The sequence below is a fragment of the Gallus gallus genome, chromosome 4 (genome assembly GCF_016699485.2).
Source record: "Gallus gallus isolate bGalGal1 chromosome 4, bGalGal1.mat.broiler.GRCg7b, whole genome shotgun sequence".
Classification (NCBI taxonomy): Eukaryota; Metazoa; Chordata; class Aves; order Galliformes; family Phasianidae; genus Gallus; species Gallus gallus.
Genome location: NC_052535.1, coordinates 30,844,472 through 30,872,406, shown reverse-complemented (window position 1 = coordinate 30,872,406; position 27,935 = coordinate 30,844,472). Strand labels below are relative to the sequence as shown.

The window sequence follows — 27,935 nt, the reverse complement described above, 5'->3', positions numbered from 1 at the left end:
TTATCCTGGATCTTCTCCAGCATGGCTTCTACGTTCCGTATTTCACTATAACTGTTCTGCCCAGGCTGACTAGCAACTGCTCTGACAAATTTCAAGGTTTCTTTGCCAGTGGTACTTAACTCAGTTTGACTGCAGGAAGAGAGCATCCTTATGTACTCCAGTTTTAAAGGGCTGGAGTATATAAGTCAACAGTTGACTGACTGTTGCAGAGCTAAAACAGAGACTTGGTGGAGCTGCATTCTCTTCCTGAATGTGCTGCCACTGTATGATGGGAAACTCCTCTTACTTGGATATGATACTGGTGGTAATGGTTGTGACGAAATCTGGGTTGCAGCACCTGTGAAGAGTGTGTTTTGCAACGGACTGCCAGAACAGTGCAGCTTGGCCTGTGGCCAGTTCCCTAATCCTTGTTTGAGGGATCAAAGAAAGGAGATGGGAGAGAGTGGGACATGACATTTTGATGTGTTATGGTGGCAATTGAAACCTTCCTGGAAGACAAATATGAGCACAGAAATTTACTTTGTCTCTCCTCTTCCTTGTCCTTGACTAGATAACTGCCTTTACAGTTATCCGTGCCTTCTCTGTTCTCAACTGCTTCTCATCCTCATTACGTCTCCCCCTTTTCTTGCTGTTCTTGGTAGAAGGCACATGAGGCCAAACTCTAGATTGTTCAGTTGTTGTTTATTTTCTTTTTAAAAAATGAATTATTTTTTTTATTTGACTACTCATTTGAGTCACTCTGTGGTTCCATAGAACTCCTCCCAGATGGCTTTCTGGTTCATTTAGTGCAACCCTGTAAATTCTTTAGACATCTTGCAGGGTTCCTCAGTTCCCCAGTGTATACCTATAACTAGGATGACCTACTCTTTCAGTAGGCCATGGTATAGTGTGTAGTATAAGATAATATATAAAATGGATTATGATAGGCATTACAGATGGAATAAGGTATGCTGTTAAACTGCTGCTTATACTCCCGGGTTAATCGAGCTTCACTTAGACTAAACAAAAGCTGCAGGGGTAGGAAAATATCAGAGATAAGAGCCAGAAGTGTGTTGAAGCAACAAACTGGGAAGATTACTCGGGTGCCAAATAGCCAGCAAATGCAACTGTAACTTTATTTAGATTGAGACAAACTTGAATGATCACATCTGAAACCTTTATATACATCAAGGTATTTGGTATCAAGATAATAAGAATGAAGTCTTCTATCACTATTAATCCCCTGGTCTGTAGACTCCCGGACTTTTCTTGGAGCATAACGTAAGCTAGCTCCAAGCGTGAGCTAGCTATCTAGTGTAAGTTAGGGCAGTCTTACCAAATCTATATCATCAGCAATTTTCCTGTGAGTACTTCTTTGAAATGATTTGACATCTACCTTCTTTTATATTTGTTTTAATTTTCATTCTGTAATCCCATAATTATGACTTCCATATGTTTCCTGTCACTATAGTGTATGGAGGAATATAAATATCCATATGCAATGTTAATTCTGTATTGAAGTTCTGTAACTTAACCATTGCACTGAATAATTAAAGTGAAATGATGTCCCTTTTAAAAGGAAAATTCAGACTCCTTAGGGTAGATTCCTTAACTGTAGCCATTTTTCAGATAATTTCTGGTGGTCCCCATGGTGTTCCTGTAATCCTGTGTTCACTGTCCACATCTGTCGCTCAATGCGATAACTTGAAGACTCTTGCCTTTTACTTGTGCTTCATAGACTGGTCCTACATGTAGTCTACTGCATTCATATTTCTGTGCCCCAGGTCCATACAAACTGGCGTTGTGGAACACTTGCTGCTTTCACAAGTGGCACGTGTACCATTACATTACTTTGCATAAGGTGTAGCTAGGGTTTCCCACATTTGAATTGGATGGCTTAGTATATAAATCAATAAACGTTTTGTCTTTTTTACAATTTTCAAAGATAAGTAGTTTGGACAGTTAATATTTACTCCTTTACTGAAATCACAGTCTAGTTCTAATCATGATTCTACGTGAAGGAGCAGATGCTCTCAATGTGAAATAACACAGTTTGGGATTAATAAGATTTGTCTGTCAAACTGAACTCTTGACAGAACTTCTCTGTATCTGAAAACAAGCAAATAAGAAGGCAAGCATGGGAAGCTGGCGCTTCTTCAAGCAGTGCTTTTGCACACATTTGTGACTTTGCCAGAGATTGTTTGATAATGGGCTACATCAGTGGTCCAACAACATGTTGGTGCTTTTTGTTGATGCTGACAGTAGTGGAAAATACTTGTTTTAGGTTTCTGGTGCAGTGTGATGGCACGTTCCTGAAGCATGCAGGGCACCTGTAACTGTACCAGTCTCTGCTAGAGAAAAGTGATCTGGGAAGCAGATTTCCCTTCAGAACTGCCACAGAAATCAGGAGAGAGAAGTGCTGACAGGTCTTGACTCTTGAATCATGTTGAGAAGAGCCAATCTGATGAGCAGTTACTAGCTAAGTGTTGGCAGATTCCCAGCAAGTTCTTGTTCTAAATGAAGTTGATGAGAATTTGTCCTTAATTTTTAAGCTACATTTCCCTATTTTGCAATTTTCACGTGCTTTCTTACCTACATTTAGCATTTCAGACTTAAATAAGAATAGAATGCTTGCTGCTGAGCATCCATTACGTAATTGTGTAATAACAAACTGCTGTATGTTTGTTGTGGGGAGAAGAGACTTAAATGTGGGATTGCATTTCTACTCAGCTCAGCTACTAAGCTTTCAAGGACTTCTCACTGGAGCTCCTTAGTAGTGTTGCTAGAGGAAAAGGTGCACCACGCAGACCTTTTGCCACAGGTAGGGAATTCAGCTGAAATTTCTTGACAAGCACGTGGAGATTGGCTCTTGCTTCAGTTAAACTTGGACTGAATGTCCCATGGACTCATCTCCTGAGTTCTGAGGAAGGTTTTATTCATTTTGAAGGTGTGTGAGTCGATGGGCTGGGCTGACTTCTGGAGTTCTGAAGTTTGTTCAAAGGCTTGCGAGTCTATGTGAATTACAGACCTGCCCTAAAGGCCTTGAATGGCAACTTTGCTTAGAAGTGAAATTGTCAGGCTTCACAGTAATGCTTCTAAACCAATTCACAAGTGTTTAAAAGGAAGCTTGACTGAGTTCATGATAAGACACTGATGCTGGCTTTTTCAGCATTAACCTTACAGCCCTAAAGTACAGTGGGCTTGATACTGCAGCAACAGTGGGAATTACTCAGGAAAGGAAAATTAGAACTGTGTCAGCAGTTAGAGGTCTGATTTTTGTGTGCTGAAAGAAATTGTACTAGCAGAAAAAAAAAAGAAAAAAGAAAAAAAAAAAGTCTAGTTGGATTTTGGGATAGAGATGCTGCAGAGGAAATTTGCCCATGTCTTTTGTACAGACCACTTGGAAGTTTTGAGCAAGCTCGAGTAGGTCCAGGCAGATGAACAACAGGAGGGGGAGCTCTGTGCACTGCCCGAGGTGAAGGGGATTTCTGGCCTTGGTAGCAACCTCTTGAGTGAAAAAGAGAAGAACTTCACTCCTGCAGCTCCCTGTCAAAAGTATGCCGTTTGCTGCCCTTATTGTGGGCAAGACCAATGGAGAATGTGTATGTCTGGGAAAAGAACAATGATCCAAGTTATGTTACTGTCCCATTTGCTTTTGCTGTCTTTTTTTGGTTCCAGATATTGCATATTTGTGTTAGTGTCAAAGAGGGCTGTATTGTGGCCCTTCCAGAGCAGATGTAGTTCCACACCCCACATCCTTACTGTCAATTTGCCAGTGTCCCTACTGTGAGTATTTCCTGGGTTGTCAGACATAGAAAGGAGGATAGACAGTGAGAATATATGTGGGATGTTTCTTTTGTGGTTACTGCAAAAACTGATACAGGTGAGATGAGAGAATTAATTTCCAGTGCAAGTAGGATGAACGGGATTTTTAAGAACAGTGTTATTTAACAGATATTTTAAAGGACTGATTGCATCTAGGAAACGTCAACATGAAGAAGGGGTACTTGTCAAGGAACAGAGAAATTTGGAGGTTTGTTAAATTGGAAATTTCTCTTAAAAGAAACCTACTTCTGGTAGCCATATACAATTAAGTATCCCTCAAACTGTAATTTTTTGATGACTGAGTGGTGGAAAATACAATCCTCCTTTATTATTTATGGTCAGGGAATGGGGACACGGAGAAAGAGGTTTTGGTGTGGGGAGGATGCTTTAACACAGACAAACGTAACCATACATGAATTTAAGCGGTAGGAGGTAGGCAGGCTCTGTCTCCAAAGCTGTGCAGTGGTGTCAGCTCTCTGCTGTGCCCATCTCTTGGTCTGTCAGGTCAAGGAAAGTGCCAGCAAGATGCTTTCTTGGCTCCCAGTCTGTAATTTGCTTGTTTCAGGTACGAGTGGGCAAGTCTCTCCTCTGGCTGCACTCAGCTCTGTAGGTATACCTGGATCTTCCCCTGTAGATACCCCCACTGTACCCCTCGAGTTACTTAGTAGCACTCATAAGATGAAGAGGGAATATGTTCAGTTTTCTACAAACTGCCTCAAGTGCTGCCTCAACTACTTAGCATGTATTTTCTTAATTGGAATGTACCCGATGCTGGCCTTTATGCTTAAGCTACTGTTAACATTGCTGTGTCTGTGATGTTAACTTGGGTGGTATCATAATAATTTTAGATAAGTGCTTTGGGTTTTCCTTGGTTTTGTTTTGAATAGCAATGATGCTAACCCTCTTCTACTTAAAATACTAATCTAAGGAAATGGAGTCATTTCTCTATGGGGTCTTAAAATGGTGAAAGAAATTCAAGAGCTTTTGAGTAAAAGAAACTTATACTAAGAGGCACTATTCCTCATATTGCATGTAACATCTAAAAATAAATAACTTTGCCTTCAGATTGTATGCTGTTATCTCTACATTTAAGATGCAGTTGGCTAGATTTTTCCTTCTTATGTTCATTGGATAGAAGTAATAATGCAAATATAAGATTTTATTCATCAACTTCTCTCCAAGCTTTGCAATTTGCAGGAATTAAATAAGGAATCTAGAAATAATACATGATTATAGGTACAATACATATCATGCAGGCTTATTTCCAGAATGTCAGAGGAGGGTTAGATTAAATCCTTTTGTTTTGCTGTAGTGTGATTACAAAGATTGTTTTGTAGCTAGGGACACTGAGTCTAAGAGCAAGAAACGTGAGAGGTGTCTGGCAAGAGATGATAACATGAATTCAGTTCTGGCATTGCTGCTGTTCTTGTCTATGTTCTGATTGGCCTGCAAGATCTGGAAGAAAAAAATGAAAAAGCCTTGGTCACATCTGTATTACTTCACATACCTGAGAGAAAGAAGAGCAACCCAGGGACACAGTTCTATAAACACTGCCAGTTAGGTCTGAGGAGAAACCAGACGTATTGCGGTAACCCAGAAGAGAAAATATAACTAATCTTATTGAGACCAACACTTTATATTTAAACATATATATATATCGTTTGGGGTGGTATTTGAAACTTTGATGAAGAGTGACAAGCAAATGAAAAACAAATAGTGTAAAAAAAAAAAGGTTCTAAATGTATGATATTCCTCTCCCAAATAGTTGGAGAGATTAGAGCCTTAGCTTGTATTCATGTATTAGTCATTTCAGCTATTCAGACATGAAGTGTGTATTATTGGTACAGATTTTATTATATTTTAGATAGGGGTCACTGCAGGATTGGACTGAGATTTAAAGTCTCTGGAAGAAACTTCTTTGAACAGCTATACGCCTGATCTGCTTTTGAAGGCATGCCTGCTATCTGTACTGAGACTCAAGTATCCAATACTTTCTGGGCCTATTAAATCCTTGCTTTATACCACAGAGTTCGTAACGTTTTGCAGGATGTGCAAACTACTCCAGTAATAAAATCACTGCAATGTATGAGTGATGCCACGGTATATATTTATGTTGCTGCAGTTTTAGCTGTTTTAGTCATACTGACTGAACAATGACAAGCTACCATGATTTTGCCTTCAAATGAACCCTTTTTCATTTTCAAAAGGCTTTTTCCTGATCACTTAATCCAGGCTGATGCCAAGTCCATGCACTTCAGTGGAATGCTAGGTGTCTATTCAGGAGAGTTGTGCAGAGCCAAATATGCACTGAGGAGGTACTTTGCACAGATTTGGAAATAATACTGTTATTCTTGGTTCCATACAGATGGTACCAGACAGGAAGAAGTGGAAGGTGAACTCAGTGAAGAAGAACGCTGGTTTGGAAATTCTTCAGAGACTCCTTCAGAAGCATCGTATGGAGAAGTCCAGGAGAACTTTAAGTTGTCTCTTGAAGACAGAATCCAAGAGCAGTCCACTTCCCCAGATACTTCTTTGGGAAGTGCAACTCCTAGCAGCAACACAGCGGAGTTGGGAACCATTGAAAATGAAGCGCTAAGAGACACATTACAGAGCAAAGAGCACCTTTCTCCTGATGCATCATCTCTGTGTGAAGAAGAACCTCCTGGCTCAAATAAGCCACTGAGTAGCAACCTGAGGCGGCTGTTGGAGGCTGGATCCCTCAAGCTGGATGCTGCTGTTACTGTCAATGGCAGAGTTGAGTCCCCTGTAAATCTTGGCTCAAATCTCTCCTTCTCTCCACCTGCTCATCATGCCCAGCAGCTCAGCGTGCTTGCCAGAAAGCTAGCTGAGAAACAGGAACAAAGTGACCAATACAATGCAAGTAGTCACTTTATATGGAATCAAGGTAAGTGGTTGCCAAACTCAACCACCGCCTGTGGTTTGTCCCCCGATTCAGCTATCCTGAAACTGAAAGCCGCAGCCAATGCTGTTCTGCAGGACAGATCTCTTTCAAGGACTGAAGATAATATAAGGTTTGAATCCTTTTCCTCACCTTTTAGCTCTCAGTCTGCCAGCTCCACATTAGCAGCTTTATCAAAAAAAGTGAGTGAAAGAAGCATGACTCCTGGGCAGGAGCACCCGCCTCCGGCTAGTTCTTTCCTTTCTCTGGCTTCTATGACCTCTTCAGCTGCCCTGCTCAAGGAGGTTGCTGCAAGGGCTGCAGGCACCCTGTTGGCAGAGAAGAAGAAATCACTGGTTGCTGAGGATCCCCTGCAGCTTTCAGAGATGAAGCAAGAGAAAGCAACTCCACCACAGTCTTTGGAATTATTGTTACTGCCAGTCCCTAAGGGAAGAACATCCAAACCCACCAGTACAGGTATGGATATGGTTTGAGCAACTAAATAGAATGCATTTGTTTTTCTATAGGCTTATATAACATCTCTTCAATGGGTCTGGATTTGTTTCAATTCCACGTATTATGAGAACAATAATTAGGTACTGTAGGGAAACAATAGAAGAGCTTTTTAAAATACCAGTTGAAGACCAAACTGTCACAGATGTTTCCATTCTTTGAAAGATATAAGGGTCCAGTTCAGTATTATTTTTTTTTTAATTTCATACAATGGCATTTCCCCCCCTCACCATGTTCAAAATAAATCCACAAAAATATTTAATGGAGAAGATCAAAGAATCCCTGTTAGGGAGCTCACAGTATCAGTGAGCATATACAAAACTAGTGCTTTTGAAATACTGGACAAGGAAGAATTCTCCCTCCTGCTGTCTCTGTCACAAATGGACTTTTGTATAATCGCTTACTACCCTGTCCTAATTTACCAGAGTATATTATTATGTTGCCACTTTTCATTAAATTTTTTTTGCAGCTTGAACAAATCTCACATGTTCAGTCTTTTACAAAGCTTTGTCATTAAAAAAAAAAAAAAAGTGAACTGCCTTTCTCTGATTTAGCTCAACAAGAGCCATTTCTCACTTGAGCCTTCTCTCCACCAGTTCCAACTGTTGGCATTCAAGGAATTGGGCTTACAGGGAATAAGAAGAAATAGTCCTGGTAACAAAAGCTTTGAAGAACTGGTAGGCTGTGCAGGGGAACGTAGATTATCCATCTTCAAAATAAGGAAAAACATTATTTCTTTCACCTCTTTTTATAAAATGTTCACATCAGTAGTATGTATTTCTAGTAGAAAATACACACTTCTCATGTCTAATATCAGTGTTCTTTCTCCAGTGGTATTCTCCTGTAGAGAATAAGGAAGCTCATCGGGTACCTTCGCAGGGTGCACAAAGCGCTTCAGTACTTTAGAGCTTCAGTACTTAGAGCTTCAGTACTTAGAGCTGTATCAGACTGAATTTGTCAGGAATTTTTGCCTGACAGTACAAGTGCAGCAAATCAGTCGGGGAACCTGACGTGGGCACTGGAGGAAAGGGATCTGATGAGGTGCAGCTGAGAGCAGTTTTTGGCTGCGAGATGCAAGTGTTCTACAAGGGCTTTGCTGGTATATTTTGTTAAGGCATTTAAAGTGGCAAACTTTTCTTGCCATGGATCGTGGCATAAGGTTCCCGTTAGCTTAAATAAAGTCCTTTTCAGAGTAATAGAAGTTAAACCAAAAAAAGGCCCCTTTGTGTTGCACCAGGAGTACCTGCACTGGCTACACAGATGTGACTGTGGGCATTAATGTAATGCAACTATTCTGATACAGACTGGTCTTCATACAGGAAAGGCAGCTATAGGAAAGGAGAAAGGTTAGAATTAATTTGTAGTTATTAGTTTGTTTCTTGCTGGAAAAAAAAGCTCTTCTCCCTTTTCACTAGGGAAAGGTAAATAGTTGTAATAAAATCCAGGTTCTGTGTTCAGCTAACAAACTGTGTACTTTGTCTGTGCAGCTTATGCTAGGGGAATGCGCTGGCGTGTGTAAGTGCTCTGGTAGTACCAGCACTTCATAAACTAGCTCTGATGCAGCAAATTCCTAGCAACTGTTCTCTTTGCTGAAGGCCCTAGCTTACTGTACTGCTGAAAGATAACAATAGGGGCCGACTGCCTCAGGTCCTTGGTAACCAAGGAACAACTATTCATTTTTTATAATATATGGGACTAGGATCCCAAGAGGAAGGGTGTTTCCTTTCAGTTTATACGCACTGGGCCAGTGCCAGTTGGCATCCAAGCTGACTTTATAGTGTAATGTTCATAACAAAAGATCTGCTAAGTCGGTTTTCTAATACACAATTAAGTTTTTCCTTTCTAAATAATTAACTAACTGAAAACAAAAAGCAAGCTGCTGGTTAGCATATCTTGTTGATGTCGATTGTGGAAAGCCAAATTCCATGTTTCCTTTGGCCGTGGAGGAATGAAGCTCACAAAAAGAAAGTCAGTGTTAGTCAAAAAGGTCAGAAGTGACCTTTGATTGGAAAATTCTGTAAAAGTTGTGTAGGGTAGCAGAGCATGTGTATTTTTACCATAAAAATAAATGTCACACATTTTCAATTCCTTTTGCATTTATGACCTTATGGCATTAAAAGCAAGAAACCAGTGTTTCACTTTATAATGTTGTATCTGTTATTGTGCGTCTGGTTGCTTCTTGAGACACAGGGTTTTTGGTTTGTTCCCAGAGTTAAGCATCTATGACCAGTAGGCATAGATTTTGCTCCCCTATTGTGCTTAGAGTATTTCAGGCACTGGTGACTTTCTTGTTACAAACCTGTTTCACTTACCCACCAGCAACATCTTGCTTTGGTTATAAGATCAATACTCTGTAAGGTTAATTAGTTGTTGACAAGTAGGGAACAGCAAAGATGGAGGCTGTATAGAGGTGGATGTTTATAACAAAAGTATTCCTGCTGCTCTTTTGTCTATGATTTTGAGCTGTTTGGTCAGACGTATTTCAGGCAAGAAGCTGGAGCTGTGGCTTACATTACAAGAACATCATCACAGTGATGCTGCAGGTCAGGTTTGGTGGGCTTTATCATTACTTGTATGGATTAGAGTGAAATGGTAAAGGGAAGGCTAATTTTGTTAGCAGTCAATTTGCTAGTATTGCCAACTTTATTAAGTGCTTACATGTTTTGGATCAAACTTAAAAGGAAGTCTGTAATCTCTGTTAAAGTTCTGATCCCATTTCTGAAAGAGACCCTTTTTTTTTTTTTTTTTTTTTTTTTACTGACTGAATACTTGCTTGGTAATAACTTTTTGTCTGCGATGCTTGCAGTTTTGTTACCAGATTTTCTTCCTGGCTAATTTTCTCTTCGCTTTTTCCAAGTAATTGACGCTGTGTGACATAAAATAGATGTCAATGTAAATGAAGGAAAGCTGCAGACACCGTTTTTTTTTCCTGTCGCTAAGGTATATTAAGTGAAGAACTAACATGGCTGAGCTTTGGACAGGGTCGATGTAATTCCCATTTGCCATTAATTGACATTCTTATTGGTGAAGTCACAGAATTACAGAGTCACAGGGGCTGGAAGGGACTTCTGGAGATCATCTAGTCCAACTCCCCTGCTAAAGCAGGTTCCCTACAGCAGTTTACACAGAAAAGCATCCAGGTGGGTTTTGAGTATCTCCGGGATAGGAGACTCCACAGCCTTTTGGGTAGTTTGTTCCAATGCTCTGTAACACTCAAAAGTAAAGAAGTTCTTTCTCATGTTTGTATGGAACTTCCTGTATTGCGGTTTGCGCCTTTGCCCCTTGTTCTGTCACTGGACACCACTGTAAAGAGCCTGGCCCCATCCATTTGGCCCCTGCCCTTTAGATAGTTATATGCACTGAAGGCCCAGAAGCAGAGCGAAGGCTGAAATGAGCTGCTGCTCACCAAAGGTACTGCTAGCATGCTAGCACGCTCGAGCCACTCATGACATCCAGCAGCAATTGGTGGGCTACCATCTGGCTTCACCGTTACTCCCAAAAGAGCCACGTGTTGTACCATATATTTACAAAACACTGCAGCCCCACTGCCCGCCACCATACCCATCCTTCTCACCCTGAGGCCTGCTTAGGGCGCAGTGTTTGTGCATGACCTGCCTGCCTCCCTTCCTGCCCAGCTGCTCGGCCCCTCCTCATGCTGCCCAGGAGGCAGAAGGCATTTGGTCCAGTTCTTTTGTGGAGTGCTAAATTGCTATTGGTTCATCTTGTTTGCAGATTTTAATGGGCAGAAAAAATAGTTACAGAAAGGTTGTTATGCATTTCTGTTCTGAATCCTTCACGGTAGCCAGATGCTGGAGAAAAGGTAATGAGAGAAGGGAAATAAATGGTAGGAAAATATGCTAACGATATATATTTTCTTTGTATTGCCTTTCTCACTTTTTTTTTTGTGAGGAAGTAAGTAAGGATGCGAAAAAAAGTGAAGCAAGTAATTATAGCATTGGTTTTGGCATGCTCTTTAGAGATTCAGAGAGGGGAATGCTTTGATAATAAGTTGAGTGTGATAGAAAATTTCACGAGTAGAATTTTTAAAATGGCAAAAGTACATGCTTTGTCAATATGGCCTTTTTTTTGCACTTAGATAATGAGTACCTAATTGGTGGAATTATAGTCTTTGTTTCCTACTTAATAGGGAGGAATTATTTTTGAGGATATGATAAATCTTTCTGGAGGCTTTTACTACTTAGTTCCTCATCAAGGGAATTTGGTGTTTGCTATATTCTTATCAGTAGGAAGTAACTGATAAAAATGAGGTGAAATATTCTGAGAGAAATTCCAGATAGCGGGGATAGGCATTGTTGAGCTCTGGATATTTGAAAAAAATCTTGGAAAAAGGCTTCAAGACTTCTGTAGTAATTCTCGGCTTTTGTAATAAGCAGAGCAAGTTGTGATGAGGGGAAGATTGGATGGTTAGTTGTGTGTGGTCAGCAGCAAAGAGTTTCTCTTTCCATCAGCCTTGAGATGATTTCCACACACAGTGGACTAACCATATTTACTTGACAAACGCCCATCAAATCCTTTTAGTGTCTTAGGACAGTAAAGCAGAGTGAAAATGTTTAGGAAGGCAGTGGATTTAATGCCCTGGTAGCTAGCAGAGTAGAAGGAAACCCATGACCCTGGGACTCCTGATGGCTGAAGTTGCGGCAGCATCTGCTTGAGCTGTAGTTAAACAACTCTCCTGTTAAATATATCTGAGATGCAGTGCCAGCATGCTTATCAGTTGAGCTCTGAATTGCTCTGTGTTTTATATCCCCCATGCTCTCCTGGCTAACCATCAAATAAGGGAATGGATCATTTTTGAACAATTAAGCATATTTTCCATACCCAACTACAACTGGCATTTGATAGGAAATGAGGCTGAAAAGTGATGATTATGAGAGACATCCATCTCAGTTCTGTTAAATTATAAGGAACATTAGCACCAGGTGAGACAGAATGGCATCCCCTACTGATTAGCCAAAGGATGTTTGGGACATTAACCTTTATAAAATTATTGTGACCTTTCTTAGAGGGAGAATAACTGGATTAACTGGGAAAGGGACACGCAGGAGGAGGAACTGAAATTTCTGGTATGTGTTGTTTAACTGATATGTCCCTTTGCAGATAAAATTCTAGCACTGAAAAATGGTATCTTGAGTATGTTTACAAGAGCAAAGCATTCAACAAGTGTCTGTAAAGGATCCTCTCTTTCTCTTCCCCCTTCTGCTAAGCCTCAGAAGAAGAAGGAGGAAAACCTTTCCAGTGTCCAATCTGTGGTTTGGTTATCAAGAGGAAGAGTTACTGGAAACGGCACATGGTGATTCATACAGGTTTGAAAAGTCATCAGTGTCCGCTCTGTCCATTTCGCTGTGCGCGTAAGGACAATCTCAAATCACACATGAAGGTAAGGGAAGTGTTTATTGACTATCAAAACATTTGACTTGTCAATCAAAAAATGATAGTGCAATGAACATACTTCAGTGGCATTTGCAAGAATTAAAGTTCACTATTAATGCTATAATTGTGTCTTTATTTAAATTAAGACATCATAAATAGATAAAGAAGTAAATTGTTTCCCTTTGCTTGCCTTTCCATTTTATGTTGTGTGGAAACTGCCTTGGTCTACGTCCACTTGATGCAGCACAAGTTGTCTGTGATGGATTTAGTTATGGACCTGGGACCACTAGAAGCCGGGATATTAGCTGAGATGTGACACCATGCAAACATGGTAGTTCTGGTTTCAGGATGCATGCTAGTATCTGTCTACCATTGCGATACACTAAGTGAGTGTAGAAACTTGGCCTACAGCTCTGCAGTTTTAGTTTTATTCTTACCATGGTTTTTAACTGCAGATACTCCAGAAATGAAGCATCCAAAATGATGAAAAACAGGTTATACTGTAGCGTTTTGTTTTGAAATGTTTCTACTAAAGATATGTTTTTAACTCAGCCTACACCTTAGGCTCCTAAAGAAGCTTAACCAACATTTGTGTTGATATAGAGAAATGTAGAAATGTAAATGAAATTTAGAAGAACAAGTCTATTTAGCAGAAATACTGTATGATTGTGAAGTATAAAGTACCCAATCTTCATGTACAGTAGGGCATGCTTGGTGAAGTAAAAATGGCACCTGGCCCATTAATCCATGGATAAAGAAGCTGAAGGGTAAAAAGTTTACTTTGTTAATGCAGTTGAGCTATTATAATATCAGTGAAATATTTTATTACAGTTTGTATTTTGTTTGTTTTGGACAACAGGTCTCACAGTGTATGGGGGGGACAGGAATGTCAGTTCAGCTTTCATGTGCTGCTATTGCAAAATCTTGAGTTGGCTGGACAGGAGTCTTGCCTTGCTTAGACCTGAGTAACTCTTAACTTAAGTATCAGATCAGATGATTTTACTGATCACAGTTGCAGATCATGCTGCGTTTCAGGTCCTTGCTAGGTCCAAAATCATCTTCCCAAAGTCTGAAAGCTCACTTCTTACTTCTCCTAGTGTAAATCAGTTCCCAGGCCTCCTTAGTGTATTATGCTGAACCTAATCAGTTCCAAGTAGGTTTGATAATGGCAACTTTTTTCTTTTTTTCTTCTTTGTTTTTTTTTGAGGCTTGGTACACAATGTTGACTAGAGGGTTCAGATGGCCATCCTAAGTAGAAGACATGAAAGAATGTGAACTAAGTTTAATAAGAGATTTTTTTTGTTTTCAGCTGTTGACAGCCTGCACAGAGGCATGCATCACCTGAAAATTTGCTCTTCTTTGGCAGAAGCCTGTTATTGTTGAGTGTTTTGTGAAAGATGTCCCTGTTATTCCATGCAGAAATTCTTAATCTCTGCATTTTGTACCTTTTTGGAATTATTATTTAAAGGGTAAGGGTCTATCCCTTACTTTTTCATGTGGTGATTTCCATAGGAGGTCATAGATAGAATGCTGGAAGAAATCAGGAACTTTTTCACTGTCTCTGTGTGCTATCAGGTTGGTGGCTCCCTGAAGCCCTTGTAGTCTTCTCTGCTCCCTGCCTAACAAACCCCTTTGTTAACTGAACCCATGTTGTCTTAAAACAAACTCCTGGTAAAAACATGGAACAATAGTATTTATTATTTGTTAGTGTGGTGATTATTGCTTAATTTGAGCTCATTTTGAGTCTCTTTTAGATTTATAGTGTAGGTAAGATTCTAAGTCTCAGTCAGTGCAGTCTAATCATGCAGGTAACGATGGACTCAGTGATCTTTGCTAGAAAAACTACTTTATTTAAGATGAAGCCAATTGCTTTATAAAACTAATTGGCCAGTATTTGGTCTTTTATTCTTGTTATAGTCTTATGAATAGATGCATAAAATCATGAGTACAGATATTTGCGAGATAATTTTCTACCTTAATTTCTAATGGTTTCGTACACTTTCCTCGTTCACGTAGTCCATTCATAAAAGCACTTGTCTATCAAGTCAGAATTTGTGTAAAGTTGAAATATTTGCATAGTAGTAGATGAATGAAATACAGACATGTTAGTCATTTGTTCAACAGCAGTGTCAGATATATTTTGAGTTTCTTTTGCCAAAAGTATAAATTGATACCAAGACTAAAAATAAAAAAGATCAGATTTCTTTTCTCATTATAAAAATGTGCTGCTTTAAAATCTGTATCTAAATAGATATGAGGTTTTAAAACACACACACATACATATTTAAGCTAACAGTGTTCAAAATTGAGTGAATACACATCAGAAATGGTACAGCACAGCTGGGATTTAGGATGTAGTGTTCTGGCAACTTCAGTTGGATAGTTCGTTCTTTTCATTGTCCCCAAATCCTCTGGGAGCTACCTGGTCTTATCTCCTTCCTGGCAGGAACCCCATGAAGTCAGAGCCTTCTAGCTCTCCACTCCTCTTTTTCTCCCTATGAATCAACTGCAGCTGCAGGTGAGAGTGCAAAATTACGGTGCTAGGTTGGTGTTTGTCATTATAAGTCAATTTTTTACTCTACTGTGTTATCACAAGCTCAGCTTTTGTTGTTGCTGTTGTTAATGCTGCTCTTTAATTTTAAGTTTTATGTTGCATTGATCAGGATGACAGACAAAACCTGTTGAGAAGTTTTGTCCAGCTGCAGTCTTCCAAATCTGATAATATTGTCTTTATTTCCTCTCAGGCAGCATAGCTCTGAGCTGGAGTACCTCCTCTTTTTTTCTGTGTTCTTGTAGGCATTCTCCATTGAATCTGAGAGTTTAGAGTTTAATTTCCGTTAATGGTTTGTGTGTGTGTTCATATGGGACTCCCATACGCTGTGTATATTTAGGTTAATGAATAATGTCTATATAATATAAATAATCTGTTATTTTCCAGCAGTTATAACAACCAAACTCATTGGCTAAGAATATAACATGGCCAACATTTTTGATATCTTGTCTCCTGCTGAAGAAAATCTTAATAAAGAGAGAGTTGGATAGATTCCAGGCCTGACCATGCTCAGATCTACATGTGCTACCTACCATGCTGATGAAAGCTTTCTTCCAGGCACTTTGCCTGGCCAGCTTGCAACTGAAGGCAAGGAAGTAAAATGAACTAAGGGAAGCTGAAGGAATGCTTCTATGTAATGAACAAGACAGAGTGCATTGCCTTTTAAGGCATGTAGTTTTATCTATAATTGTTATATGGCATTTAAATTCCACAGTGATAGGCACCTTAGAAAAGTCCTAAAATAGACACAGTACAGAATTTTATTAGCCTATTTTGGAGACAAATTACTGTGCTTGCATAACCGCAAGTTTTGGCCCTTCTTCCTAGGAATCTGAGAGTAGCATCTCAGGACTTGATTCTGGTATCGTAGTGTGGTTTCCTGGGGCCCAAAGAGTACTGAAAGTGAAGACAGAAAAAACAAATGGGCATCTGAGAGATGTGTCCTGTGCTGGCAGGCAGCAAGGGTTGTCTTTGAGTCTTCTTCTACGTTTATCTAAATGCGTACTCAATTCGAGTATGTTATTTTCTTTTTGAGTGAAAAAATAATTTAAGTGCTAGTTGTGAAGCTGCAGAAGGCAACAGAAAGGGGTGGTGTAATTTAGCAAGGTGTTTTCAGGCCTTTCTGTTTTTACTGGTGGGGAAGTAGGAATTAAATTTACCTCAGAGCATTACCACAAGCATCAGTCAGATTTTGGCCAATTGGTATCTTTGGATCATATACATATCTTCCTCAGCAATTGGTGGAAGGTTAGGCTGTGAGATCATGCAGATACGTTCCAAGAAAGCAACAGGATATTAGCCTGAATACTTGGAAAGGGGAACAAGGAAGAGTAGCATATGGCCAAAAATAATACCTATGAATGTTCCTGGTGCTGCTATATAGACATAATGCAGAAATGACTGAGCCAGCTCTTCAAGCAGTGGAAAAGAAGTTTGGTGTTGTGAACATGTGCTGAAGCATGATGTTATGATAGAAAATGAAGAAATGGAAGATTAAACTTAGCAGAAAAAGCAAATGCAGTGGCAGGCAGATCGTGTGATGCTTGAAAACAGTATCTTCCTGCTTCTGTTTCTTATGAAGGACTATACAGTGTGATCTAAGATTAATACTTCAGTCATATTCAGAGGATTATAGTCAACCTACTGATTAGGGGGGCTATTGATTACACAATAGTGGGAATGAGGAAAGACTCTGAAGAATGTAAACAGGTCCTTACTACCCTTCCTCCTGCCCCTTAGTGATTTGCTTTTCTCTTTTTCTTTCTTGGCAAAGTTCAGAAGACTGAATGAACATTCATAATCCATTTTGGTGAAAGACTGAACAGGTTACTTTAAAGCATCTTCACCATATTGAGAAGGAGATTGGCTGTATTTTATGTGAGAGTTTTCTGTTTGGTTTTGTTTAAGTTAACCTTAGAGAGCCACGGGAGGCTCCTGTGTTTCCATTACCTCACCTCAGCTGAGAGGAGGTAATACAAACTTACACAGCTTTTCAGCAACAGAAGTCTGTGCCCCAAGACAGATATATACCACAAGTTACGTAAAATACTTGCCTTTTAATCTTGGCACTTTTTGCATATGGTGCAAGAGTAAGACATGAAATGCACTGCTGTCTTAAAATCTTACAGATAAAATAATTTTATATGTGTTAAATATGTATATTATTTATATGTTTTCACTGTGTAGTCTAGTCTTGCAGAAAGGCTTTTTTTCCTTCATTTTTTTAAGCAAAGCAAGGAAACAGTTTCAAAAAGAAAGTACTTCATAAATAGTGTATGTATCCTGAGGTGAAGGATCATACCAAAACTAGTGTCTTATAAATAAACTTCTGAAAATGCAATATTTTGAAAACGAAGGAGCTTATCAGAAATGAAATGGTAGAGGGTGCTTGAAAGATGCAAATTACAGACCTATCAAGCATACCTGAATGCAGTCTTGGTAAAAGACATTTTGCTACAAGGTTTGAAAAAGAGCCAGCCAACCAAGAAGAAACAAATGCAAAAAATAGGCAGGGGACAAGCATGGGTAAATGGACAGGTTGTAGTTGTTGTTGGCTATAGTGGTTGCTTAAACAGATATCCCTCATCAGAATGTTAGTTTGCATCAAACAAAGTAAGTGAGAAAAGGAAAACCTATAGTAGGTAAAGAAAAAACTGATAACTAGATCCGTGAAAGTAAGTCAGAGTGAGTAGCCAGAAGCAAACATTCACTCTCACTCATTTGACAACCTGATTTTGCTTAGGGATTAGTGTTCTTAGAAAAATATCTCCTCTTTTTCCAAGTGTGAAAAAAAAGACAAACCAACAAAACAAACAAACAAAAAGCAATAAAACTTCAAATTCCACAAAAGAAAGATGAATGCTGGACCTTCCCTTCCTGTGCTTCATAAGTAGAAGGGAGAATCTGTTCCCAAATATAAGGAAGGGGGCAAGCGAAGATCTACCTGACGGGTGCTATAAAATAGCAGGATTAGCCTGTCACTGTTTCCCTCACCCCTACTACCTGTTTTTCAGGTAGGTGGGATCACATCACTTTAACTGGTTAGTAAATTGGCCAGGATGTTGCTTGTTGAGGATGAAAAGTTGATTTAACAAACTGCTTGTGATACCAGAAATATTAGTATGTCGACAAAAAAAAAGTAACAATATGTACAATGATATGAATAATGTGATATGATAGGGACACGTGGCTTCTGTAAAAGAAAGTCATGTGTTCTTCCGCTAAGATGTTTTGAGCATGTCAAGAAAATCATGGACTTGAGAATCAGCTGAAATTTATTTGGCCTTTACAAAAGCCTTTGGCAAAGCTTCTCATTGAGAAGCTGCCAAATAAATTAAGCAATGTGATGTGTTGCGGCAAATTAGAAATTTACCAGGAGATGATAAACCAAAGGGTAGGAAGAAACCAGCGATGTTAATCATGACAAAAGGCTATCAGAGGAGTGTTCCATTACTAAGAGTGGAATTGTGCGTGTTTTAACAAATGTAATCTGCACAAAATGATGGCTATGGGGTAAGAGAATTGTAAATGATACAACCTTATGTACATGAATCAAGATTAGAAAAGGCAAAACTTGAAAGGGAATAAAAAGAACTTGCTGGCAGACAAATGCAAAGGCAAATGAAGTTACTGTTGACAAATACAAGGTAGTGTGCCTTGGAAACGGCAGTCTTAAACTAATCACACACCTGACTGTCTTTAATATAGCAAACTGTAACTTCTCAGGGAAAATATCTGGATATCATTGCAGACAGTTCAATGAAAATCTTTTCTTGGCATACACAGCAGTGGTTAAAAAGTATGTTAGATATTCAAATATGCATAAAATAGAACTGAAATAATACTGCAAATATTACAATGCTATTATAAACGTATGGTGTGCTGCCACTTTTGATACTCACTTCTGATGCATATTGTGTATCAAAAAGGTATATTAGTAATAGAAAGTGTTTTAAAAGATGACAGTGAAAATGATTAGTGGGATGGCAAGAACTTTCTTCTCCCTTTGAAGAAAGAAACTGAAAAGAAAGGGACTAGCAGGTCTAAAAAGAGGGTGAGACCAAAATAATGCGTGTGATGGAGAAGAGAAATACAGCTGACTCTTTTTTTTATCATTCTCAAAATGTGAGACTGGGGAGGCAGTGAGAGAAATTAAAGAAACAAACAAAAAATGTTCTTTAACCAACTTGTACCCAAATTCCCAAACCATGTCTAAAGTTCGTAAGAACTGTGTAGGCCTGTTGAAGCTTACATCAGTCACACGCAACAAAAGCTGTAGAAACGCAGAACATTGTTTGGGACTAGGAAGACTGTAGGGTTAGAATAAAGATATACTTTGCACAGTCAAGGAGAATATCCACAGTTAAATGAAGCAAACTCAGAAGGTAGAAGTCCATCAATGGTTTTGACACTGGGACTCAGGAGAAAACTTTTCAGCTGCCCTCGTCTCCTTTTGCCTGTGGTTCTTGCTGTCAGCACGGGACAGAAGCTGGCTCAGGACGCAGTGATTATCCACGTCAGGGATTATCCATTTCCCATTGTAATAGCCTTGCCACTACCAGCAGTAGCCTGGTTGAGTCTGAAGAGGACATCTGGTGGCTTGGGTAGCATTAGCACAGTATAAGAGCCATTTGCTGGAAGGGGAAGGCATCTTGTGTGACCTGGATCTCTCCTGTGATTGTCTTTCTGTGTAGCTCTACGGGGTTTCTTGTTTATTCTGCAACAAGTAGTTGCTCCCTCAACTCTACTCATAGGAAAACCCCCTCTGGACCCACTCCAACAGCTCAAAAATCTTTGGTTTTGAATTCTGTCGTTCTTTGGCTACAAGCTATAAAATACTTAATTATAGGGGAAATTCATTGGTGACACTGCTGTTGTCTTTGGACAGGAGAAAAATCCAATTCAGATGAATCAGTCTCCCCATTCTCATTGATTCTCAAATGATATTGCAGGATGTCATGCCGTGCGCCTGGGCAGAGAAGGTGGCTCCCACACAGACTTTTCCACCAGCTGCAGTGGTGACAGCCTCATGAAGGCATCGTATTGATGGTTCTGATACAGGGCCTCCAGAAGAAGTGGTTAAGTATGTAGGCAGGGAAATGTTGATTGGTGGGGATCCTGGAGACAAACTCTGGCATACAAGATCTCAGTGGGTGTAAGAGAGAAAGTTGCCATGGTGAGAGTGCTTACTACCATTAGTACATCTTGGTGCTCTTCATGGAGGAAATTGCTTAAATGCTGCTGTGCTTACAGACCATCCAGTTTCCAGTAGCGTAGACGGTCGGTCTGGTTGGCATTTCCATTGTAACCTATTAATGTTTAGAAATGATTGTGCTGCTGTTCTTCTGCAAGATTATTGCTTTAAAAGCTAATGCTAACCTAAGACCATTTTAATTTTTTTTGTTGTCAGGTGCAATTTTAAGATTCCAAAATTACCTTGTCTGTAAATGTCATGCTTATACAATACTGAGAATGTCTTTCTATAAAGTGGCAGACCAGGAGAAATTCTCTCTAGCTGTTTGTTCAGCACCTAGTCTCCAGAGCCCTTGAGGAACCACTGAATGCAAACTGACACAGCACTTGTGAAATATGTTTTCACTGAATGCCAAGAAGACTAAAAGAAGGAGGTCTCGCAACTTCATGCTTCTGGGGACCTGTGTTCAAGTCCACTGTGTGTAAGGCTGGGAATGGTAGATGTCATCTCGTGACTGAATTTATCTTACTATATAAAGAATGAATCTGGCCAAATCTTTTACTGTGGGAAACTTCTTCCAGTCAGAATTTTAACAAAGTTTTATTTGGAAAATACTGCAGCTACCCCCACAGCCTGCACCAGGACTTTCAGGATGTGGGAAACCAGAAAGTGCTGAAAGCCTTAACTAGAGCTAGGCCTTCCAGACCGCCTCACGGAAAGCTGAGTTTTGACTGGAGCTGGAGCTCTCAGAGCTTTTAGGCTTCTAGACTTCAGCAGCAAGCTTTGATTCTCTGGCATGTCTGCCTCTGAGCCAAGCCCAGAGAATTTAGAATAGAGGGCCACCCAGCTGGGTAGGGAATAATGTCTGATTTGCTAAGGGTTCAATGAACCCCTCTGTGTTTCAGGTGAAATATTTTGCATTCAACAAATGGCGACTTTCCAACAAAAATTCTGTCTCACTGAAATGTTTCCAGCCATCTCAACTCACGAGTGAAAGTGAATGTGTGGGGCTCAGTCTGGTGCCAGTTTGTCCTGATAACATGTTGTCAGTTGGTAAGGGACAAGTGTATGGCAAATGCCAGTCTTTCTGGAGGGAGTAGCCTTGAGTGCTGCTGTGAAGGTTTAACATTTATTTGTGAAGCTATGGAGAAAAACTTTTCCATGTACTGGACACTATTATGCTGAGCTCAATTATTCTTTTCCTTTCAGGAGTACTGTGCTGATCAAAAATTGTGTATTGTACAATTGTTTATACGTAGCTCGTATTAATGGGTGTACCTGTTTAAATGTGAAGGATGCTCCAAAAGTAATGCTTGCTATTTTTTTTTTTCCCTTGGAAACTACAACAGTAGAAAGAGCACAATAGCACTACTTGATACAGTAAATTCTCAGCTGCAAAAGACTATTTTTAGCATAGTCACCACCATTAGCTATGCATTTTCACCAGCAACAAACTAGAGCTTGCATGCAAAAATCTGCACCAGCAAAGGTGACCCACTGTCAGCATTACCAGCACTGAAAGACTCCACTCACCACCTCAGTGCGCTCACATCCACTGTTAGGTCCCCATAAACAATGGATTGTTTATGTCTCCATTCAGCAAGCATCACTGAATGTCAGTGGATGCCATTTTTTTTCTGCATGGGGGAATTCAGTGACACACCTTTGTGTCCTATGCGCTTCCAGGCCAGATGCCATTTTGTCAGACTGTCCTTCTGATGCCCTCTGTCACACAATAGCCAAATGTAATGGAGTATTGTCAGGAAGTTTCAACCTCTACTGCCATACCACCAGTATCTGCTTCTGATGTCATGGGCCAATGTAATTAATTGGTGATGTTACTTTTGGAGCAGCCCTCATAGATAATACATAAACCATTGCAGATGGATGGATGGATGGAGTTCTCTTTACAAGGTATCAAGATCAGGCCTGAGGATTCTGGGCATTGTGTAGTCACGTTGGAGAGCGCAGCCTCTATGAGGCAGAGCCTGCAGTCAAAATACAAGGACAGTGGGATTAACAGGTTTAATGGGTTTATAGAGTTGGCTGACAGACACCATCTCTCCTGTTTGTGTTTTATCATAACAGAGCAGTTTATTTTCTAGTGGAATTAATTTCAAGTGGTTCAGTGATGCCTTGGTATCGCCAGGTGTTGTTTTTTTTTTTTTTTTTTTACCCTAATGATACATAAATTGATGGTGGATGTTGCTATGCAGAATGATGGTTTGCTGGGTTCCTCTGAACACTTTTTACTTATAAGTTGCACAGAATAATCATGCTTAGCAGAACATACAATAAATAGGCTCTTCTGGAGTTTCTTTGTTTAGTTTTGTTTTTAATCAAGGAAGTTGCTAGTTATATTTTGAAAGCTTTTTACATACTGACAAGTCATCGGGATCTGTTTCACCCAAAGCAGACTTCCATCATTTCCATGATACAAAAACAGATGTTTCTTACATGTGAAGGAGTCCTACTGTTCTTAGTATCTGACCTCTTTCCAAGTGCTCAGAATGCAGGGTTCACTCATTAGCAAAATTTTCTTGTTTTAAAACAAGTATGGAGTATGGAGCTGAGATTTCTATAATGCTAGTAAACTACTCTGCTTAACACATGCTTTTATCTTTCACCTCTTGAACCAGGTTCATCAGCACCAGGACAGGGGTGAGACCTTTCAATGCCAGCTATGCCCTTTTACCTCCTCCCGCCACTTCAGCCTGAAACTCCATATGCGTTGCCATCAGCATTTCCTCAGGACAGAATCCAAAGTGAAGGAGGAAATACCAGAAACTGAGGTGAAGGGGTCACCACAGCTAAATAGTGACTCCTGCCCGGGACCACAGAGGGAAGGAGTTGGACCTGACCTTATGGGATCAGCATCTGTATCTAAAACATCTGATGTGGCTGGGCAGGCTAGTGGAGGTATTCCACCTTTACTAGTGAAAGAAGAGCCCAAAGATGACAATGGCATCTCAGCTGCACCTTTTGCTCTTAGCACTGTTGACAGAGCCCCCAACAACACAAAGCTGAAAGACTCTGACTTTGTGGCCAGTACAGCATCAGCACTATTCAGCCAAGACATCTCTGTCAAGATGGCATCAGATTTTCTTATGAAGCTGTCAGGTAATTGAGCAGCAAGCAGCAGCAGCCGCTGCTCCTTCTGTGGGCTAAGAAACCCTTTGCTAAGTCATTGAATTTCAGGGAGCAAAGCATTGCAACTTCTTAACTCATAATTTCCTGTTTCTTTGGATAAAAAGAGAGGTGCATGATGGAGGGAAGAGGGGAAGAAGTGGGAGAAGAGAAAAAGAGAGGGATTTTGCTATTTATTGAAACCTGGAACTGGGAATGAGAACTTGTTTTCCAGGCTTTGATATTCACTGACAATTGTCTCAGCAAATCTCATTTGGTGTGTTTTCCAGGTATGCTAACTACTTGCAGTTCTGGTTTAAAATCACCGAGGGTCACAGGCACCCAGCACATTAGAAAATTCAGCTCTTAACTTCTTCTCTGCCTTTACCCATCTGTTAAATAGGAACAATAAATGAACGGTGACCTTTCTTTCAGGGAGCATAAAATATCTAACTAGTCACTGCTTGTGAAGTATGAATGCTACTGCACTTCTTGATTATTAATGTTAAAAAAAAAAATGGTAGTCCTAGAGATTCATGAACAGTTATTAATTTTTTTTGTTATTCTAATTGAAATCCATATCAAATGCAAAGCGTTTTTTTTTTGGTTGGTTGTTTTTTTTTTCCACTGACAGGTTATTGCTGTGAGAATATTTGTGTGTGAGAGTCTGAAGAGGAGAATGTGTTTAGGGAAAATCTATTGTACCTTACGTGCTTTCTTATTGATTTGACTGAGTTCAGAATTGTGGACGTGCTGTTGTTGTTGGAGGTGTTCTACATACTAAATGGTTGTTGGGTTTTTTTGTTTGTTTGTTTTTTAATTGGCCTTTAATTTTTAAAGAGAAAGAAATCAGGAAAAAGATCACTGAAGAAACTTCTGTTTCACAAGGAGATGTCAGTCCATGTTGCAAGTTCTAGACTTTGGAGATAGAAGATACCCTTTACAGTAGAGAATAAATGGTCACCTTTTTCCTTTAAATTGAATGTAAGTTGTATTCTAGTAAAAAAAAAAAAAAAAAAAAACTAGGAAATCAGCTCTGTCCTCATTCCCCTGTCAAGGTGAAAGGACAGCATTCTGTTGTGGTAGAAAGGGTTGCTGTCCTCATCTGCCCAGATCTCTGGGATAATAATGCTGTGGGGAATAGAATAGAGTGCAGAAACAGCAGCAATGAAGCTTGAGGCTTCATGGAGCCAGCCACAAAAAGGAAAAAGAAAAGACTGGGGACAAGCAGGAAGTAAAATGGGTTAGCACAAACAGTTTCTTGTGTGTGTTGGAAGAAGACACATAAATATTTCCTTTAAAAAAAAAAAAAGGAAAGAAAGAAAAGTGTTGGTATATTACTATGATAAAAAAATGAGCAAGGATGAGTCTGTATGGTTTTTTTTAGTTGAGTTTCAAATTTGGACCCTATGAGATCCGTTTCTGGTGTTTGACAGTTGTCCCATATGTTGTCCTTCTGATGTCTGTTAAATCTGTATTGTTTTACACTGAGCGACTCCACATCATCTGTGCTGAACTGTGGATAGCAGTGCTGGTGAAGGCTGCATGTAGCAGGAGTGAGAGCAGAAAGCTGGAGAGGAGGGGAAAGCTTGAATGCTGAAAAAACATACAACATTTTGATGTGCTGTTTTTCATGTAGCAGTTGATGGGGAATTGTTTACAGTTTGGCAGACATTCATGTTTTCAGTGTCTGATCTATTGGCATCAGAAAAAGGATATAAATGTACATTATTCATGCAAAAGACCTATGCCGCTATTTTATGGTGACTTACTAAAGGTCTTGAAACCTGACTTGTATGCACTGTTACCTAGCAACATGTTATAAAGTCACTGGGGGAGTGAGATGTATCTGTAATTTTGTATGTGTGCATATTTGGTTGGAAATGTTCTGCCAGTCACCAAGTTTACTACGCAAGGAGAGCAATGCTAAAAGGAAAAGAATTTCTTTTCTCCTGAGATTTATATTGTTTTATACATTTAGCTCATGCTTTCCTCCATATAGTGTGCATAAATTTAGGGTGAAGTAAAAGTAATTCTCTTTTAGCAAGTTGGCTAAGTAATAGCTGCATTTTTTTAACTGCTTGCTGTGCAAGTTCCTTTGAGTGATTTCTTTATTATGACACTCTCTTCTTAGGCCCATCAGGACCTCAATCGTTGGCCTTACCTTTTCAACGATATAAATCTTTTGACATCGCAAATTGTATATGCCAATTGTAATGGCCAACACTGATTTGTCGTGACCATATTATGTCAAAACAATCTAATTTTCTTCTCTGACAGGCCTTGTGGCTAAGGAGGAAGGAGTAGAGAGAGATCTAGGCTTTTAGAATTTGGCACTTATTCTTATTGAATAATGATGGTTTAAATGAACATTTATTTTTCCTTGCCTATGCTTATTGTGCTTCCTCTTCATGGTTAGTTTGAGTATGTGCATCTCTGGTTTCATGAGAAACCATGGGGAGCAGGTTGGTTTTCATCTCTGGGCAATTTCAGCCCCTTCTTTTCCAAGTGTCTGTCCTTGGATGTGTGCTTCCTCCCTTCAGAGTCAGGAGATGTGTTTTCCAGTGGTATCTCAGAGCAGAAGTTTAACAGGTATATCTGAGGTGAAAGGTGGTACAAAATTGGTGCTTAGTAACTATTATTACTAATTTTAAGATTTAATCTTTGTAGTCACGTATATCATCATGACTCTTAATATTATTTCTAATTGCGCAGTACTTTTCTAGTCTAAGAAGCTGCTATCAGGTGACTGGAATACAGTATGCTGAGAATAGGTTGCAGTCAAAAGGCAAGGGTTGCAGACAAAAGAGATCTGAAGGAAATGGGCAGATGTTCAACAGACAATTGCAAGAATACTCTGTCAAGAATGACTAGCTAGGTAACAGTATTGTAGGAAAAAAAACAGGAATTAATAACATCACACTGTTGCCCAAATGTTGGCCATTTGACTGGGATGTATAAGGAGTAAAATGGCCCCTGGGATGTATAAGCAGAAAGGGCTGCTCTTTTCAGTCATGCTAAAGAGCATGGACAGTTAGAAAGACTTCAGAGGAGAGCAGCAGAATTGACTGGCAGTTTGGAGAACATGTCCAGAGAGGATGGATGAAAGGGGGTGAGGTTGTGAAGCCTGTCAGGAAAGCTAGGGAGAGTCATTGGTAAGCCTTTACTGCATTAAAAAGTTTCTTGAAGGTGGGAAAGAGGGGTAATCTGTTGGTGATTCATGATGACGAGGATAAAAAATAACAGGTTTATATTACTGCAAGTTTTAAGTTGGTATCAGGAAAACCTTTCAAAACTTGAGGTGGTTAAACCTCCAACTGACCAGGGTGATTGCAGCATCTCCACCACTGGAAGTTTTTAAAAGGTGGTTAGATAACTTTTAGTTGCATACGAGTGCTCAGGTATTAGGCAGTAGTGAATTAGACAGTGTAAGAAAGAGCTACAAGAAATTGAAGCTGAACAGGTAGCGAGCTGCAGAGAAGCGAAGGGGGGAATGAACAGATGTTCAAAGTTGGATCAGATTTTGAGATGGCCATAAAAGAACTGTGATGATAGTGCTCCAAATGGCTCCTGAAATTTTCATTTGAAAAGGCTTAGGGGATCTTTAGAATCGGAGTGGTGGAGAAAGATCAGAATAAGTGAGCCGAGATCTTTTTGCCTTTTTCTTTCTTTCTTTCTTTCTTTTTTTTTTTTTTTTTAAGTTCATACCATTACTTGTCACAACAGTTGAAAGATGCATGTTGTCTGAAGTGAGGCATAACACAGATCACAAATTGTGACTCTAAAAATCAAACATAGAAATCTTTACCGGATTGCGTTCTCTCAGTCCTGCTTTAAGGTAGGAGATGCTTTTACATTCACAAGCAATTTAAAAGGATTCTCTGGAATTTTATTTAACTTTGCAAGGGTTATTGCTTGTAAAGAGAATTAGCTGATTACTCTTAACATAAAACCTTATACTGGAAGAATATTTAAGCATGGGCATATCATTATGTTTAGACCTCCCCCCGCCTTAATTCAGTGGAATTACCTCTATGCTTTAAGTTGCCCTTTGCTGTTCCAGTGCTTCGCCAGAACGTTTTGTTCCCCTCCGTCCACAAATTCTTTGTAACCACATTCATGTCTTAATTTGCAGAGTACTTGCTTTTCCTGTTTTAAGGGTTTCAGTGATAGACTTTATACAGCACATCTCTTTAAATTCTGATGCCCTTCCACCCACTGCTAAGGCTTGTTTTCTTTTTAAATAAAAAATAGCTTTCACAGTGATCCAAATTACCATGCCCACTGAACTCTAGTGAAGCTATTACAGTGCCTGTGTTATGTGCAGCAGTTTCTTTTCATAACATTCGAAAATAAATGGAACCCATCAAAATGAATGTGATTCTTGCACTATTGATCTCAAAGGAATTCTGTGTGGAAACAGTAATTGTAAGGCATACTTCATTCCCAGCCTCTCT

At 39.6% G+C, this 27,935-nt stretch overlaps 1 protein-coding gene across 17 annotated transcripts in view; it reads left to right on the top strand.

Moving 5' to 3' along the window:
• The window catches only part of ZNF827 (zinc finger protein 827), a 184,825-nt gene that overhangs the window by 97,510 nt on the left and 59,380 nt on the right, over positions 1 to 27,935 (top strand). For 9 of the 17 annotated variants that reach the window (XR_003074803.2, XR_006939043.1, XR_006939044.1 and 6 more), the window contains exons 1-4: positions 4,035 to 6,073; positions 6,170 to 7,180; positions 12,442 to 12,614; positions 22,992 to 23,472. Coding sequence is in view for 14 of the 17 variants with exons in the window: in XM_025149916.2 (XP_025005684.2) it covers positions 5,971 to 6,073; positions 6,170 to 7,180; positions 12,442 to 12,614; positions 22,992 to 23,472 (1,768 nt within the window). In the remaining 3 variants the exon portion in view is untranslated. Of the gene's footprint in view, positions 1 to 4,034; positions 6,074 to 6,169; positions 7,181 to 12,441; positions 12,615 to 22,991; positions 23,473 to 27,935 lie in introns of those variants that run through there. The other 8 variants (XM_040700277.2, XM_040700278.2, XM_015276711.4 and 5 more) reach the window with 6 other exon arrangements.